Raw genomic sequence first — 17,126 nt, 5'->3', positions numbered from 1 at the left:
TCTCTCTCCCTATCTATCTCTTATTTTTAACTTATTTAAACTTTAAATCTCTACGAGTGTTACGTCATTCATGGATTGTCATCCATTTGCTTACGAAGATGCATCAAGAGCTGGCGATGCAAGGAATAATAATTTTACCTTGTGTGTAAGAACGTGTGGATATTATCAGCAACTAAGGGTAGAAAAAACTGAACCCAATAATTGCTTCCAATTACCAGTGTTCCTACTTTCAGTTTCTGCGGTTAAGAAAACAGGCTTTGCATAATTAATAGTGCTCAGAACGATACATTTGATTGAAACTACCAAATCAAGCTTGCTGACATTTAATGCCGATAATTGCTGATATCTAATTGGCACATAACTGGATAGCAGAGAGCTCCCGGGGCAGACAAAATGTTTTCATTTGGTTCCTTGCGTTGCTGCTCTGGTTGAGCTTTCTCGCTTGCCCAGGATGTACTGTAGTTCACTTGCTTGATTGGCAAACCTGTACAAACCTTGGTGCGGCTTGTCCATAAAAGGCTCGGACTTCCCTGAGCTGCGGGCTACAGGTACTTTGCCGACCCCGAAGTCGGTTGGTGCGTCCGTTCGCCTGGCTGTGGTAGTAGCGGATGTACCCGCGTTACTCGACACACACACACACACACACACACGGGTGCGCGGTGAAAAATTGCATGTTATGCAATCCGCACGACAACGCACGGAAAGACCCCGTCCCAACCGAAAACTCCCAGCCTGAAAAAAGCGAAGTGCGCCCGAAGTGGCGTCCGGAGTGCGCCGACGCACACAGTCCAAGCAGCGGGCATGCGAGGTTTGTCCCACATTAGCGGGCGAAATCGATACCCCCCGACAGTGCCTGCCAGTGCTCTCCGATGCTGCTGCGAGGCTTGAAACAGGCATGCTTTCCCCTCCGTTTTCGTTAGTAATCGAAAAAAGCCCCAGAGACGGTCATCTGAACTTTTCCAAAACCACTTAAAAGCTTTGCTTGGGTATAAGCCAACGAGTGGGAGGGAGTGGGGGAAGGAGGGTGAGGGTGAGATGAAAACATTTCGTCACATTCGACGTCATCAGGCCGCTGGCAGCACGACCACCCTAACATACCGTGTGCACTGTATCTGCGCCTGCGCCTGGAACCGTTCCGGTCGCTCTATCTTTCTCTATCGCTCCCGTCCTGTTTTCCAGCGATTGTGCGTGAAAACTCACTGGAAACGAGAGCAGAAAGAGGACAGCACACACAGAAAAATCACACACACACCACACATGAACGGACTGGCCCTGGCGTGCTGACAGCCTGCGACGGTCAGTACTCACCCGAAAGGCTTCCCGTGCTGTGCGTTGTGCCGTGTCAGTGAAAAGCAAGGTGATTTACAACCCCCCCCCCAAACCCCAGTGTTGTCCAGCGTTAGCAGTACACAGTGAAAACCCCCAGAGGTTTTCCTCACTCAGGGATCAACCAAGTGAACTCTGCGGCAGCCAAGGACTTTTGTGAAACGCAAAAAAAGAGAAACCCATGCATCCGATTAAGTAAACGCGCCGTCAAACAGTCTTCAATCCACCTCTTTCTCCTCCCTTTTTTTCTGCGCGAGTATTGGCCGTTTCCTGGTGAAGGAAAATTCGCTTTTCCACACACACACACAGTCACAGATATATGTGCGCGCGCACACATACACACACACACAACTACAAACGCAGGCTCTGGTACGAAGGTGCCCGTTTCGGGTTTTCGGAAGGGTGACTTCGCTGGGACGCTGCGCTGACTGCTGTCCACTCCCAAAGGGAGCTGCCCCTATTCCCCTGCTCGAGCAGATCAAGCGAACGTTCTTTCTTCCCAGTACGCAGTCGGGGCCGTGTGTGTGTGTCTGCCTCAGAGTCTCGGACTAGCTCAGGCTGCAACTCTCAAGAAAGAAAGCAGAAAAACCCCTGACTGCTCTGTGCAGTTTCTGCAGTGACTAATGCCCGTTTGCTATCCGTTGCAGTTCGGTTCGGTTGAAGGTTTCAGGTGACTACAGGAGACAGTGATAGTGCCGTGTGACAGTGTGGCGATATTCGGGGGTAGAGCATTGGACGGATTCGTAGTCACGTTTAGAGACGGTAACTTCTTCGTAGCAAAAAAAAAAAAAAAAACCCCACACATACTCACATACAAATACTGAACCCTCAGTCATCAGGACCCGGTCACGACAAAGGCGTTCCTATGCTATACCGTGCAAGGGGAGACGTAAGTAGCAGCAGCAGCTTGACACCTTGACACACCAAAAAGCATAACAAGAAGAAAAAACTGTGTTGGGGGTATCTTTTCTGGGATGAAGTATTCTTGCGAGAGCACTTTTCAGTATAATGGAGCTAGACGGAGGAAGGAGTGGGAGGGCATGGAGTGTAAGGCAAGTCATGTTCGCTACTAGCGCCTTGAGTGTGTGTTTGTGTGTGCGACAACGTTACGTGTCCTTTTTTCGTTGAAAAAAGATGAAAATCTTCCGCCAGTAGCTCCAATTTAGAGCTTTTGCACTCCGGAGCGGACTCCAGAAGATTCGCAGAGCCTCTGTTCCCGGGTGTCGGGAGCTGGCAGGAAACAATTGTGTCAAACTTTCCGGCCCGCAATCGATATTTTACTGCTGCAGCAGCCCCCCTCCTCAATGCACTCCTCCAGTTTGAGTGTGAAAAGAACACTTCAGCAGAAGACGTGCATATCACGTGAGTATTCCCGCAAGAGTTTGGGAGAGCAGCTATGCAAGGGTGGAGAACGGGAGTACTGACAGAGTGGTTGCAGCGTTTGCGCGAAATGGCGAAGAAGTTGGGATTGGAAGAGGGCAAAGCTGCTGGAAAGCCTCCCTCCACCCCCCCCCCCCCATAGGACCCGTGGCCTGCCTATCAAATCCAAAAACGGAAACCAATCAACCACGTTCGGGAAAGGTCCTAACACAAGACCTTGGAGAATATGAAGGGAAGAAAATTCCCCTGCAAGATCTTCGTGTGGACGTCAAAGGCTTGCCGAGATGTCGTGTTGTTCGTGCTCTGTACCAGATCTCAATATCCCAATGAATGTCCAGTGAGCATCTCCAGTGAAAGGGCATTACGTCTTCCCAAGTGGTTGAGGTTTTTTGTTTTCCTTTTGAGTTCCTTTTCTAGGCCTCATTCTACCCATTGGGGAAATAGACTTGGCAGCAAAGCGGACATCTTTTGTGATGTAAAGTTTTGCTATCTCCGCACACGAATTACACCACGATGTCAGGCTCGGAACCCTGTACGTCCAGAATCCATGCTCGTACGCTCTATCTCCTTCTCGCACACTCTCGCTTTTCTCTTCGCTACGGACACAATTGCAGCCTCAGACGCACACTTACAGTGCCCGTCGGTAGACAAACAACATGTACGCACGCGTGTTCCTCCTCTTCCGTCCGTTCGATACGGCTGAATACCGTTCGCTGAGCTTCTACTCCATTTCTTCTTCCTCTTCCTCTGGCACGAGGTAGAATCTTTCCCGAGGAGGTCCTCTCTGAAGAGTGGGGGGAGGTTTTTCACGCTGACAGCACCTCGGAACGCAGCATTTTCTCGCTCGTCGTTCTGGTGGCGTCATCGCGGGAGGGAGCTTCCGTCGGCGAAACTCCTGCAAAAAACTGCAATCCCACGAAAACAGGCGGAAGTGAGTGTATCAATTGGAGTAGTAGGACGTTTCTTTTTATCTACTCCAACTGCTCGTGCTGTGTGGATTTGGGTGCAAAGCAAGGCGGAGCTCCGGAACCGTAGGGAACGCTCCTAAAGTGTTGTTTGCTGGCAGAATTACCGGTGACCTTGAGCCGGGGTGCCGTGGGCGAAACGGGGCGCCAGTGGTTCTCTGCGGTGGATTATGTAATTGGGGGTGTTTCTGTTTTTTCTTTTCTCGGGTTGGCACGAGCCGAAAAAAGTCAAAGCCCCACTCAAACGTAGCCGAAGATGCCAAACAGGGAAACTTCCGGATATTGAGCGTGAGCTGGGGGAGTTGTTTTTTCGTTTTCGTGCTCCCGAAATTACGCCTCAAATTGGTTTCCAGTGCCCGAACTCCTGCTAACAATGTTTTTTTTTCTTCTCTCTCTCTCTTCTCTATCTTACCATCCTCTCCTCTCTCCCACCTCTTCCCCCCGTGGTTGCAGACGCTTCGATGTCTCGGTAGTTTAGATAATGCTTAAGCTACCCAAAGGACTGAAGAAGAAAAAGAAAGGCAAAAAGTCGAAGAAAGACCAGGAACTCTTTACCGAGGAGGAGCTCGAGCAGTACCGGCGGGAGCACCAGAACCAGTCGGCGCTCAACTCGGCGGCACCATCGGACAGTGAGGACCAGCCGAGCGGCGGCAGCGGCGGCGGCGGCGGTGGTATCGGCGGTGGCGGCGGCACCAGCAGTGGCAGCGGCGTAGCGCCGACCGACAAGCCCGACACCGACGAGGAATGGTCCAAGTTTGCGGCGCTCACCAGTGGCATTGACTCGGTGCTCAAGAAGACGCAGGGCGACCTCGACCGGATCAAGAGCACCTCCTTCTTCCAGAAGGTCCCGACCCGGGTCGAGCAGGAGGCGAAGGAGCGCGAGGAGCGCGAGCGGCGCGAGCAGCAGGAGCGCGAGCGGGCGGCCGAGGAGGCGCGGGCCCGCGAGGAGCAGCGGGCGGCCGAGGAGCTCATCAACGCGGTCGTCGAGCTCTCGGAGTCGGAGCCGAACTCGGAGGCGGAGGCGGAGCAGGACATCTTCGACACCGGGTACATCGATGCGATCGCGAGCGGCGAGCTGCCGATTGCGTACGTACCGGAGTCGCCCGAGCTAGAGTCGTACGAGGGTGAGGCGGACCCGTTCGACACCTCGTACGCGGAGCGCGTGATCAAGGGGCCGGAGGTATCCAAGCGCGGCAAGAAGCTCGTCAGCATCGGCTCGGCCGTTGAGGTGCTGACTGGGCGCGTGGAGAGCGTAGCCGGTGGTTCCACCAAGGGCAATCGACCGCGGCGTGGCATACAGAATTTGCTGCTCGCGAGCTTCGACGAGAGTGAGCAGCAGCAGCAGCAGCAGCAGGGCCGGAGCGAAGGAGAGCCGACCGTTGGTGGAGAGGGCAGGCAGACCGAGCAGCATTCGGGTGCAGCCGAGCCGCAGTGTTTTAGCTTGCTGGATGACTTTACCGATCTGCCAGCGGACGTACCGATCGATTTGAGCGTTTCGCTACACCTGACACTACAGAAGCAGCAGCAGGAAGAGGTAGTAGCATCGGCACCGGAGGGCAACGGAGCAGCTCCGGAGCTCGATCTAGACGAGTTTGACGAGCTCAAGAAGCGCTCACCAGTCCTAGCGGGAGGTGACGACTTTGAGCTACTAATTGGAGACGCTGGTAAGTTTCAGAAAGCATTTTGAGCTGGAAAGCGAACTCTTGCCCTCACACACCTCTTTGCACTCTTCTTGCGACAGGTTCAAAGGCAGCAGCGAGCGCCGACCTACCGGTCGTCGATCTAGACGAGTTCGAGCCGGCCGCAGTAGACGACCCGTTCGATACCGGGTTCGTGGAGCGCATCCTACCGGCGACCGCCGTCGAGGACGACGAGTTTGACCCGCGGGCGGAAGAGCCACCGCTCCCCGAGGACGACTTTGACTTTGATCCGCGAGCGGCCGAGCGTGAGTGCAAGCGTCCCAGCACTCCGGACCTCTTCTCGGTCGATCAGCCGCACGGTTCGCTGCCGGTACGGCCCGACCCGCCGGCCAAGGACCTACTGTCCGGCAGCAGCACCGACCTAGCCGGTATCGCCCACGCGCCCCTTGAGTGTACGGCTGGGGGTAGTGGAACAGCTCCACCCGCGACCGTCGATCCGTTCGACACCTCGGACGTCGAGTTTATCGTAGCGCCGGGCCGCACCGAGCTCAAGTTCCTCGAGCAGGAGCTCCTGACCGACGGGCGGCCGGCCGGGCTGAGCCACTCGCTCAGCGATCCGGACTTTGATCCGCGCGCGGACAGTGCGGAGCAGCAGCACACCGCCGAGGAGGAGCATCGGACGGAGGAGGACTTCCAGTCGCTCGCGCAGCGCAAGTCCTCCCTCAGCCTGCACATCGCGAACGGAGCTGCCCTCACCGGTGGTGCGAATCGCAGCAAGTCGGTCGTGTTTGCCGTGCCGACGCCCGACCTGCTCAAGCTCGACGGGGAGCAGTCGCTCGCGAAGAAGCCACTCACGCCGTACTACAACCGAGAGCCGTCGCTGCCGGACGCGGACGTCGACCCGTTCGACACCTCGTTCGTGCCGTCGGTCGCTCCCACCCAGCTCGAGCTCAGCCTGCTCGAGCGGGAGCTGAACGGAGCGTCGCTCAACCGGAGCTTGTCCGATCCGGAGTTTGATCCGCGGGCCAGTCCACCAGCCGCTGCGGCAGCCGCTACGTCCGGAGCTGATCTGCTCGGCGTGAGCGAGGGCGAACTACATCTGCAGAAGGTGCTGACGCCTGCGCGCGGCAGTGCGGCAGCGGTCGAGGCGGACCCGTTCGACACGTCCATTGCGGTGAACCTGCAGCCGGGCCGGGCGGAGCTGAAGCTGCTCGAGGACGAGCTGATCCCGCCCGTCGCTGCGGAGTGCGCCGGTGCCGTGCCCGACATCCTCTCGGACGGGGCGCCCGAGGCGAGCTCGGTCTTCGTGAAGGTGCTGACGCCGCAGGCGAGCAGCGGTTCGCTCGATCTCGCCGGTGGTCCGGAGCAGAAGGAGATCGACCCGTTCGATACGTCGTTCGTGCCGAGCCTGGGACCGGGCCGGGCGGAAATTAAGCTGCTCGAGAGCGAGCTGATCGACCAGCACTAAGGTAGAGGCGGCAGTAGCAGTACAAGCGAGCGCGATGGCGAACCCGTTCCTGATGGACGACGAGCCGCTGGCGGGCAGTGAGCCGACGCCCAACCCGTTCCTGTTCGGGGACGATGGTGGCGCGGCGGACGAGTCGGACAATCCGTTCCTGGCGCAGGCCGGGCGCGGCAGCAACCCGTTCGCATTCGGCGGCGAGGATGACGAGGAGATGCCGCCCGTTGCGGCCGTCACGAGCGCGATGGATCTGTTCGGCAGTGCGCCGGACCCGGTCGTGGTGACGTCCGGCGCGCAGCTGTTTCTCGCGAGCGACCACATCCTGACGGCGGTCGCACCGAGCGGTGCGGCCGGCGAGCCATCGGCTGCTGGCGGCGCGAACGCCAACTTCTTCCACACCACGATCAACGAGGAGGACGATCTGATCATCCCGAAGCCGACGCATCTGCACCTCGGCTCGAACACGACCGCCGCGCTGATGGATCCGGACGGGGCCGCCTCGAGCGAGGACGAGCTGACGCGGGGCGGGCCGCCCCGCCCGCACAAACCGGTGCCGCCGCGGCCGATACCGCCCTCGACCGCGACCCAGCAGCTGATCAGCTCGATCGCGGACCAGCTCGACCAGACCAGCACGAACCTGCTGCAGAAGATACCGGTGACGCGCACGCCCAGCCCGGTCTCGATGCGGGACTGCACTCGCCCAGCCCGACGCCCGCCGACTACGGCGAGCTGGCGGCGGCCGCCGCCGACAACCCGTTCGCCGACCATGACCAGCCGCCGGTGGCGGCGCTGAGCGGCAGCGCGACGCCGGTGCAGAAGCCGCCGCGTCCGAGACCGCCGCCGCCGCGACCGGCGCCGCCCCGCAGCTCGGTAGCGTCGTCGCCGGTCGCTGCCCCGCCCGGGCCCCAGGAGCCCGATCTGTTCGATCTGTTCGGCACGGTGGCGGTGGCGGCCAAGCCGGCGGCACCGCCCAAACCGCCCGCGCCCAAGACGAAGGAGGACATCCTGTCGCTGTTCTCGCAGCCGGCCCAGCCGACGACGGCGGCGATGGCCCCGCGACCCTCCAAGCCCGATCTGCTCAGCGACGATCTGGACGACTTTCTGGGCGGTCTGCCGGGCGCGGCAACGGGCGGCACCGGGCCGGAGCCCGCCTTCGTGCCGAACCTGGCGGAAAATCTCGCAACCGTCGTGCAGCCGATCGCGACGGTGCAGCCACCGGCAGTGGCGGCAGTACCCCCGCCCAAGCCCCCACCGCCGGCAATCGTGCAACAGCAGCAGCAGCAGCAGCAGGTGGAGGAACTGCCGCCGCCAGCGGAAGAGGAGGCACCGCCGGAGGAGCCGGAGTGCTTCGGGGTGGAGCCGTCGCCCGAGATCGTGCTCGAGGTGGCGCCCGCCTCCGACCCGAGCGACCAGCTCCGCTCGGAGGTGTCGTCCGAGTACAGCCCGACCGGCTCGAACATTACCTCCGGCAACATTCCCAGCTCGGTGTCGGGCAGCATCGTCAACCTGCCGACGCTCGACCGGGCCCCGGTCGAGATGGAGCTGGACGGGGTGGCGGCGGGAGCGGACAGCGACTACGACCGGCCGCAGGCGGAGGAGCAGCACGCCGCCCTGTTCGCGGCCGAGCCGATCGCACCGGTGACTGCGCAGCACTACTACGGCGAGACGACGAACCCGACCGACCAGCTGATCAGCGGCGGCACGAACGGCACCGCGGCCACCGTCAACCCCTTCGCAATGGTGGACGAGGAGGAGGAGGAGGCGGAGGTGCAGGAGGTGCACGATGCAGTGAATGTTGGACCGACGCCGGGCGGTGGGCTGGCGTACGCGAACGAGCTGTTCGGGGCGACGAACCTCACCAACAACAACAACAACACCAGCGTGGCCGAACCGGACGCGTTCGATTCGTTCGCCGCCAAGTTCGAGGGCAAGCAGAGTGGCGGCGGTGCGGGTGATTTCGGGGGGCTCGCGACAACGGGCGGAGGCACCGGTGGCGCACATCGCGCGGAGAACATCTTTCTGGACGATGGGCTCGGTGGGACCGGTGCGGCGCTCGAGGTGGATGCGTTCGGTGGGGACGCCTGGGGTACGGGTGGCCCCGTCGGTGGTGGCGGCGGGTTTGACGAAGCGAAGGGCGATGGGTTCGGCAACGAGGACGGGTTCGATGATCCGTTCCTCAGCATGCAAGCCCCACCGGCACCGGAGGTAAGTGAAGGGGAAGGGAAGGGTTTGGCGAAGACGCAACGAGACGTGTTTCGATTTGCTACAAAAGTCACCGTTTATTTAGCAAATTATGCGGTTTTTTTACAATTTTAAATGCACTTTTAAAAAACCTACAGTGGTGAGCATCATTATAGGGGTCAAATTAATTTATTTAACAAAAAAAAATCGGCCTGGGTTGCCCATATGTGTAGCAATTTTAGCTTTGATTCCAAAAAAGTTTGATTTTCGATATTTCTTTCATCTAAAAATAAGTTGTTTTTACATTTTAAGGGATTTCTCAGGTCATCTGTTTGAGTTGACATGCTTTTTAGATTCTTTTTTTGATACGTGACTATTACCACACATAGTTGGTTACATATTTACGCATTTACAAAGTGTCCATCCAGTATCAGAGGACCTGAGGAACTCTGCAATTTTTTTTTGAAATAATTCTCAAGTATATTTTTGTTTCAACATAAAATGTAGGCAATAAGTTTATTTAAAATCATACATCAAATGCACATTCAATGCTGAAATTCAGGTATTTAAGTTCAATTATCACCAGATTTACCTTCTAAACAGAAGCCAGTAAAGCCGTGTAGCAAAGCATAGCAATTGTGGTAGATCTGTTGTAAGAAAAATGCATCTTTTATCATTCAATGGTATTCAAAAGATGCTCTAAACAGTGCTGCTAAATGTTACTGTCAGTGTCATAAAAAAATCTGACTGAAACAAAATCCATGTCAGCGTCTCGTACTCAATCGTAATTATTGAAGGTGATACTCAAAACGATTGGTGAGACCAAAGCATGCTTCGTGACATTTTTGCAACCATCGCTTGGTCAGTAATGTGATCAAATCTGTAAAATGTCACTGACATAGTCATGACAAATTTCAACTGAAACAAAATAATGTCAGCGTCACGAGCTCTACTGTGATGATCAGAGGTGAGACTCAAACAGTTGTTGCGACCATCACATGGTTGGTGACATTTTGTGCAACCAACTCTTGGTCAGTCACTTGGTCGTGACATTTTCTGTCGATGATCATACTGACTCGTGATCATGCTTTCTCACTCTAATACATTATCATTATACGGAATAGACCATCAAACCAGACAGAGCAAGAAAGCATGCTCATTTTGTTGCTTGGGACCACAAGCCAAGTATTTTCCAAGAATGTTGTGATTATCATAGGGAGATAGCAGGGTCGTAGGGTCATGCCCAAGTGAGTGATCAAGAGTTAGGTGCTAAACAAAATGTCACCAAGCATGTGATTGGTCGACCAACCGTTTGAGTCTCACCTCTGATCATCACAGTTGTGTACATGAGCTGACTCAAACGTCGTTTCAGTCATGAGTGTTGGTGACACTGTTCACAGCCAGAAAAAGTCATGATTATGCTTGCGTTGGCATAAAACACAGCATGGCAGTCAGAGTTTCGCATGTCATGACGCACTACCATTGAGTAACAGCAATGAGTATCAAGCTACCATGGATATATTCATTATTTTCGTTAGTGAATTTCTCGTGACGCTCATGACATATTGCAGCACTGGCTTTAACTGTAAACACAGAAGCCATAATGGCGATAAGTCACGTAATATTTTGTTAAGAATATCCATTTGAAATGATGAGTCGGATGAAGACTGGATATTGCATAACTGCTGTAAGTAGAGATGGTGAAACATACCAGAGCACGGGAAGAAAGACAAGAATAGAAAAAGATCAGGTCTACAATTTGATTAAGGAATCCAGACATGCAGCTACCCGATTGGAGATATTGGACAGTATCAAACATCTACATTGTGACTGAAGAATACACTATTCATGTAAAGCAACCGAAATACGTCTCTTGGGTAAAGCCTAATGCACTTCCAGACCCTGGCTTAACACATTTTTCTTTCCACAAACAAAAAAACAGGGCACACCGTTTGGTAGATCGCACTCGCGCGACTCGGACGAAGGAGGCCGTGAGTTCAACGTGGTGATTCGGCCGAAGGAGGGCGTCGAGACGCACTATTCCGCGCTGGCCCTAGCGCCACCGCCCAAGAGCCCGCAGACGGCTTCCATCTACTCGGGCGACTCGTCGCCGCGCGTCAATCCGTTCGAGCGCAGCGACGAAGCAGAACCCATCCCTGTGAGCCTGCCGGACAGTAAGTACTCACATCGCTCCTGCCCCAGCTAAAAATCTCTGAACTCTCGCCCTCTCTCTCTCTCTCTCTTTCTCCCTTACTATTCTACAGAGCCGCAGCTGGAGCGTACCGATTCGCAGGAGACACCGCCGACGCCCCTGTTCGACGAGGACGTGTCGCAACCGCTGGAGGACTTCCCGCGCGTCATCTACCACGGCGACGGGTGGGAGATGCAGCTCCGCCAACCGAACAAGAAGAAGATCACCGGGCAGCGGTTCTGGAAGAAGATCTACATCCGGCTGGTGTACCAGGGCGACAGCCCGGTGCTGCAGCTGCTGAACGCGGCCACCGACAAGGAACCGTTCCAGGAGCTGCCGCTGCAGGCCTGCTACTCCGTGTCGGAGATCGGCGCCCAGCAGTACGACAACTTCGGCAAAATCTTCACGATCAAGCTGCAGTACGTGTTCTACAAGGAGCGGCCGGGCGTGCGGCCCGGCCAGGTGACCAAGGCGGAGCGGCTCACCAACAAGCTGAGCCAGTTCGCGGCGTACGCGATCCAGGGCGACTACCAGGGCGTGAAGGAGCTCGGCAGCGACCTGAAGAAGCTCGGGCTGCCGGTCGAGCATGCGCCCCAGATCTCGCAGCTGTTCAAGCTCGGCTCGATGAACTACGAGGACATGAAGCAGTTTTCCGTGTGCATCGAGGAGGCTCTGTTCAAGATGAACGTGCACCGGGACCGGGCGCTGACGTACAAGACTGAGGAGGTGCAGGTGACGGCGGTCGACGAGCTGTACGTCGAGCAGGACGCGGAGGGTCACGTGATGAAGCAGATCGCGCGCGTCCGGCTGTTCTTCCTCGCGTTCCTCACTGGTAGGTGATCGCCGGCAATTTGTTATTTAACTCTTTTTGGTGACTTGCAACACTCACAGTGAGTTGAATCGCTTGGGAGCGAAACGGTAGATTTGAGAGCTGAATCATGACTCAAGTGAGGTAACTCTCCGGATGCACAAGCAACTCACTGTACTTACAGGGTTTCCCACGATTTATTGGTCAGTTCCCATGATTTTTTGGTGCGTTCCCACTATTTTTTGGTCGTATCCCATAAATTTTTGGTTTGTTCCCATAATTTATTAGTATTTTCCGATTGGATATCAATACAATTGGGCCAGAAAATTCTGGGAAACGACCAAAAACTCGTGCAAACGCACCAAAAAAATATGGGAACCCACCAAAAATTGATGAGAATCGACCAATAAATCGTGGGAAACCCTGTAACTAAATAACTCACTTGAGAGTTAAACTATGAGTTATAAGTCTACCTCACCCAACAGCTCACTCACAGATATTTTTAAAAGATTCAATGAGTTAACTCACGCACTCTTTAGTAGCTCACGCTATAGAGTGCTCACTTCTCATCACTTCATTTAACACTCCACTTTTTTATTTTCTTTTCTCCCTTCGCCCCCCCACCCGAAGGCATGCCGGACATTGAGCTCGGCGTGAACGACCTGTGGCGCCAGGGCAAGGAGGTCGTCGGCCGCCACGACATCATACCGGTCGTGACGGAGGAGTGGATCCGGCTGGAGGGTGTCGAGTTTCACAGCTGCGTCCAGCAGGACGAGTACGAGCGGAGCCGCACGATCAAGTTCAAGCCGCCGGACGCGTGCTACATCGAGCTGATGCGGTTCCGCATCCGGCCGCCGAAGAACCGCGAGCTGCCGCTCCAGCTGAAGGCGACCTGGTGCGTGACCGGCAACAAGGTGGAGCTGCGGGCGGACGTGCTGGTGCCGGGCTTTGCGTCCCGCAAGCTTGGCCAGATCCCGTGCGAGGACGTCTCGATCCGGTTCCCGATACCGGAGTGCTGGATCTATCTGTTCCGCGTCGAGAAGCACTTCCGGTAGGTGTTGAAGGGGGCTGGGACAGTATGTGAGTGGGTTTCAATTTTATACATATATCTCTCTTTATTTATCTTCGCCAGATATGGTTCGGTCAAGTCCGCTCACAGGCGCACGGGCAAGATCAAGGGCATTGAGCGGATTCTCGGCACGGTCGACACGCTGCAGGAGTCGCTGATCGAGGTCACGTCCGGGCAGGCGAAGTACGAGCATCACCATCGGGCGATCGTGTGGCGGTGCCCCCGGCTGCCGAAGGAGGGCCAGGGCGCGTACACGACGCACCAGCTCGTCTGCCGGATGGCGCTGACCAGCTTCGACCAGATCCCGGAGCAGCTCGCACCGTACGCGTACGTCGAGTTTACGATGCCCGCGACCCAGGCCTCGCACACCACGGTCCGGTCGGTCAGTGTGCAGGACTCGGAGAGCGACGAGCCGCCGGAGAAGTACGTGCGCTATCTCGCCCGCCATGAGTACCGGTAAGTGTTTCGCACAAGCATATCCTCATCTGGTACAGTAGCACTACAGCAATTCGCTATATTCTCTCTTGCATCGACAGTGTTGGCATCGAGCATACTACTGGCGAGTCGTTGAATCCGTACCTAGCGGCGACCACCGTGACGAAGCAACCGATCCAGGAGGAGCAACCGATGGCGACCACACCGATCGCACCGAGCGATTCTGATTCCGATTCCAACTAAAGGGAAGGGAATTCCTTCGATCCTACGCAACCCTCTAGCGTGAAAGCAGAAGAGGCAAGCAGACCGGTTAGCGTGGTTAGGGACGTTACAATATTACTGAAATACTCATCACAGGTTCCCCGCAAGCAAGGACACTAACCTTACTCCCCGTACGTATTGATAAACAAGATAAACACACAGACAAACAAAAACCCAACAAATCGCATACGATGCGCACGTATTACATTACACTATAGAAACAATATAGCTGTTATTGAATTATATTAGTTGGACAATAAACGACACAGACACGAGCCACTGCTATGTTATAGAGAGAGAGATAGGGTGAGCTAGAGAGAGAGCTAGAGAGCGAACGAGGCTAGTGTATACACTCGCACAGCTGTCACAGTCACTGAGCACCCAAGCGCTGAGTGACAGGTGCCTGTGACGCGTCGAGTTAGTGCAGTTAGTAGCAGCAATATACATTTAGCATTTACAAACAACAGCCCCAAAATCGAAAAGAGCACGAAGGTGACACAAACACACAGCAAAATAGCGCGCGCGTGTGTGTGTGTGCTGGTGGGTATGCGCGTGCGGGTTGTGTGTGTGTGATGTGTGTGTTGCAGCGTAAGATATTAATTAGGACCCGCCCTACGACGGGAACGTAAACCATCACTACAGACGCGCGCGCGCGCTCTCCTGTACACACCAGTACACATGCGGCGTGTACGGATGGAAGGGGAAAAAGAAGATCGTACTCTAGAAGATGTCTCTATCTAGCTGTGTTTGTGCGTTACGGAGAGCGTTACTTTTTACCGTTACTTAGAGTGCTCTGCCCACGACCCTCACTGGTACCGCTTACGTGTTTGCGATTGTCGTCGCTTGAACTAATCCGCCATCTGCATCTGCTGTGTTTGCTTCCCTACCATTCCCCCCGTCCCCTTCCCCGCGGTGAGCGTCTCACTGTACATATGACATACTGTACTGTCGCTATATATCTGACAGTCTGTTCCGCAGTTCCGCGAAGCCACAGTACGCGGCTACTCTACATGTGATGATGGATGGTGAGGATGGGGATTCACACTTTACAGTTCAGGCGGGGCAGTTTGAGGCGTGTACGGGCTAGTTTAGTATGTTACGCAACTCGCTTCCTATTATAGCATTATTGGCAGCTAACCGACCCAATCGACCAATCGGCCCAGAGTAGCCTGGGAATTCGTGTGCTTAGACAAAACCAAAAAGAAAAAGGAAGAAAAGAAAAAACGAAAACAATAATGCACCAGGCGGTATCGGTTTGTTACGTTTTTTGTGTTGTGACATGCGCACTCACCACACCAGCACAGCAGCAACCACTTCTTTCCCCCTTGCGCACTATGCAGGTGTGTGTGCGTGGGAGGTTAGTTTATTTCAAAAGACAGGCTTGCGCTGGTGGACGTGACGCCGGTGCGCGTTGCGCGTTGCGTTACACAGCCATTGGCTTTTTTATCTGCAATCTGGTTTCAATCAGTTAGTCGAGGTGTAGGTGCGCACGCGCGCGCGTGTGTGAGTGTGCTTTCTAGGTTCGTATGGCAACATATCATTAGACATTCCAAGCAAAAACGAAAATTCCTGGCAATCCCCGTGGTACGTTCCACCTTTGTTTTGCCAGCGATTGGGGATTGCAATACACCCCTACCCGTTACCTTCCTTGTCTGTGTGCGTGTTGTCTCTTGCGTTACGCCTCAGTATACACTAAGTTTAATGCCATTCCCTGGCCCGCAAGCGGCACACAGTGACGTACCGCAGGAGGGCAACCGCATGGAGGCTGACCAGGCGTCGTTGTTTGTTGAACGCGGTGGATGATGTTATAGTTTTTGCGTTAGGATTCCTGTAACCCCCACTACCCTCCCTCTCCTTCCCACACAGATGGGCACGTTATTGTTGGTGCAAGCAAGATATTAGCGTGGGCGCGAAGTATGTGGCGCCCGCATGAGAAGATGATGAGTGATTATACGCATGAAAATATAAATATATATACACACACACATGGTTCATAACATTAAATGACCTTGATTGAACAAAACCCGTAGCGAATATAAAGCAAAAACACATGACAACTTATATATATACATAGTGAAAGAATGGCAAACGTACGTGTGTAATATGGTTGATTAAATATAGAACTGCTATTGCTAAAAGATTAAAAAACAAAACCGAATAGAAAAGACAGCAGCAAACGAAACATCCCGAAACATAAGGATAGTGCATAGGTGGAAGGACAGACATCAAAAGAAGGAAGACAAACGAGTGAGTCTAGAGTGGGGAAAATGGGGCGAGCAGAGCTGATAATATCGCGCAATAAATACAACTCGACAGTAGGCAGATGCAAACAGAAGTGACAGACGAATCGAGATGCGGAAACAATATACATATATACATAGATATATTATATATATATATATATAAATGAGAAAGGAAACCAAAACTAGATATATATGACGGTATACATAGAGCGAGATGTACTAGCGAGTCGTGCGCGCATGTGGTCACCAGTTGAAGCGCCAACACTACAGTTTCCAACACTATTTTGCTCGATCTGTGTCGGCGATCTGGTGGCTCTTTAAGATCTGTTCATGGAGGAAAGCTAGAAGGAGAGAGAGAAGTAGCTCTACAACTACTACACACGCAATGACAGTTCAGTATTCTTTGCGCCCAGGGTTCCTGTGTGTCCTCTCAGCCCTCCCGCTGTAGTGTGTTTGTATCGGGAGTGAAAAAAAAAACAAGTTATTAAACCACTACTACACAACCAAAACATGAGCTGACAGATGAGCAGCAGCAAAAGGATACAGGCGAAATCATAACGTACGAAATTTGCGGACATATTCATATATACATACATATAGCTATCCCTTTCCTGGTCAGGGGGAGGGCTACTAATATTACATTAAAAAAGAAAAGAAAACAACTGGACAGAAAACAAAGAGTGTTACAAACAAGCAACCTAAACCATGTAGTGTGTCATTGTGACCCCCCCCCCTCTCCTCTCCAAAACCCCATTTCTCCCCCGCTCCCTTCACCAGGAACATTGTTGTGAAATATTGGCAAACGCATATTGGAGTGGCAGTGGCAAAGCCCGCACACTGTGTGCCCCTCGGTCCGGTGTGCGGTGTGGGAAGGGGGGAAAGAGCGAAAGAAAATCAATAACTTAAATAAACTCAAAGTGTTATATACCAGACTACGCGGAGTGTGCAGAGGAGGCGAGTTTTTGTCTGTTTGTGTAAATATCTGAAAATGATGAGTCGCTACGCAGGATTTGCATGTTTTGTATGGCACTGTTTTGGTATTAGAGTCGCGGGAAAAGATGAACTGTGAGTCTACGGAACGTCCCGAATTTCTGTAGCCATCTCTTCTACTCTAGCCGACTCAACTGATACAAAAGCCTGTACATTCAATCTATTGAATTAGGTG

At 54.1% G+C, this 17,126-nt stretch overlaps 2 protein-coding genes across 6 annotated transcripts; both read left to right on the top strand.

Annotated features, from left to right (window-relative positions):
• Positions 1-1,252: 1,252 nt before the first annotated feature.
• Positions 1,253-6,779, top strand: LOC121587629 (protein stoned-A). 5 transcript variants are annotated; one of them, XM_041904590.1, is made up of 5 exons: positions 1,253-1,357; positions 1,974-2,088; positions 2,159-2,215; positions 4,125-5,335; positions 5,413-6,779. In XM_041904590.1, the coding sequence occupies exons 4-5, from the start codon at positions 4,153-4,155 to the stop codon at positions 6,777-6,779; spliced, it is 2,550 nt and encodes an 849-aa protein (XP_041760524.1). In that variant the 5' UTR covers positions 1,253-1,357; positions 1,974-2,088; positions 2,159-2,215; positions 4,125-4,152. The 5 variants fall into 5 exon arrangements, with proteins under 5 accessions (XP_041760524.1, XP_041760532.1, XP_041760547.1 ...); XM_041904598.1 differs by lacking the exons at positions 1,974-2,088; positions 2,159-2,215 and having other exon boundaries at positions 1,254-1,357; XM_041904613.1 differs by lacking the exons at positions 1,253-1,357; positions 1,974-2,088; positions 2,159-2,215 and adding an exon at positions 2,222-2,688.
• Positions 6,780-6,813: 34 nt separating this feature from the next.
• On the top strand, positions 6,814-16,893 carry LOC121587620 (protein stoned-B). Its single transcript, XM_041904580.1, is given in 7 exon segments — positions 6,814-7,462; positions 7,465-8,978; positions 10,897-11,128; positions 11,219-11,977; positions 12,584-13,004; positions 13,086-13,478; positions 13,559-16,893. Coding segments are annotated over 7 exon segments (4,110 nt in total). The 3' UTR covers positions 13,701-16,893.
• The last annotated feature ends 233 nt before the right edge of the window (positions 16,894-17,126 follow it).

This window comes from Anopheles merus, chromosome X (assembly GCF_017562075.2).
Source record: "Anopheles merus strain MAF chromosome X, AmerM5.1, whole genome shotgun sequence".
NCBI lineage: Eukaryota > Metazoa > Arthropoda > Insecta > Diptera > Culicidae > Anopheles > Anopheles merus.
This window is presented reverse-complemented; position numbering and strand designations above follow the sequence as displayed.

Coding starts and splice junctions, on each gene's coding strand:
- LOC121587629 (XM_041904590.1), top strand. CDS start 4,153: ATGCTTAAGCTACCCAAAGGACTGAAGAAGAAAAAGAAAGGCAAAAAG. Junction 5,336..5,412: donor GCTACTAATTGGAGACGCTG/GTAAGTTTCAGA, acceptor TTCTTGCGACAG/GTTCAAAGGCAGCAGCGAGC.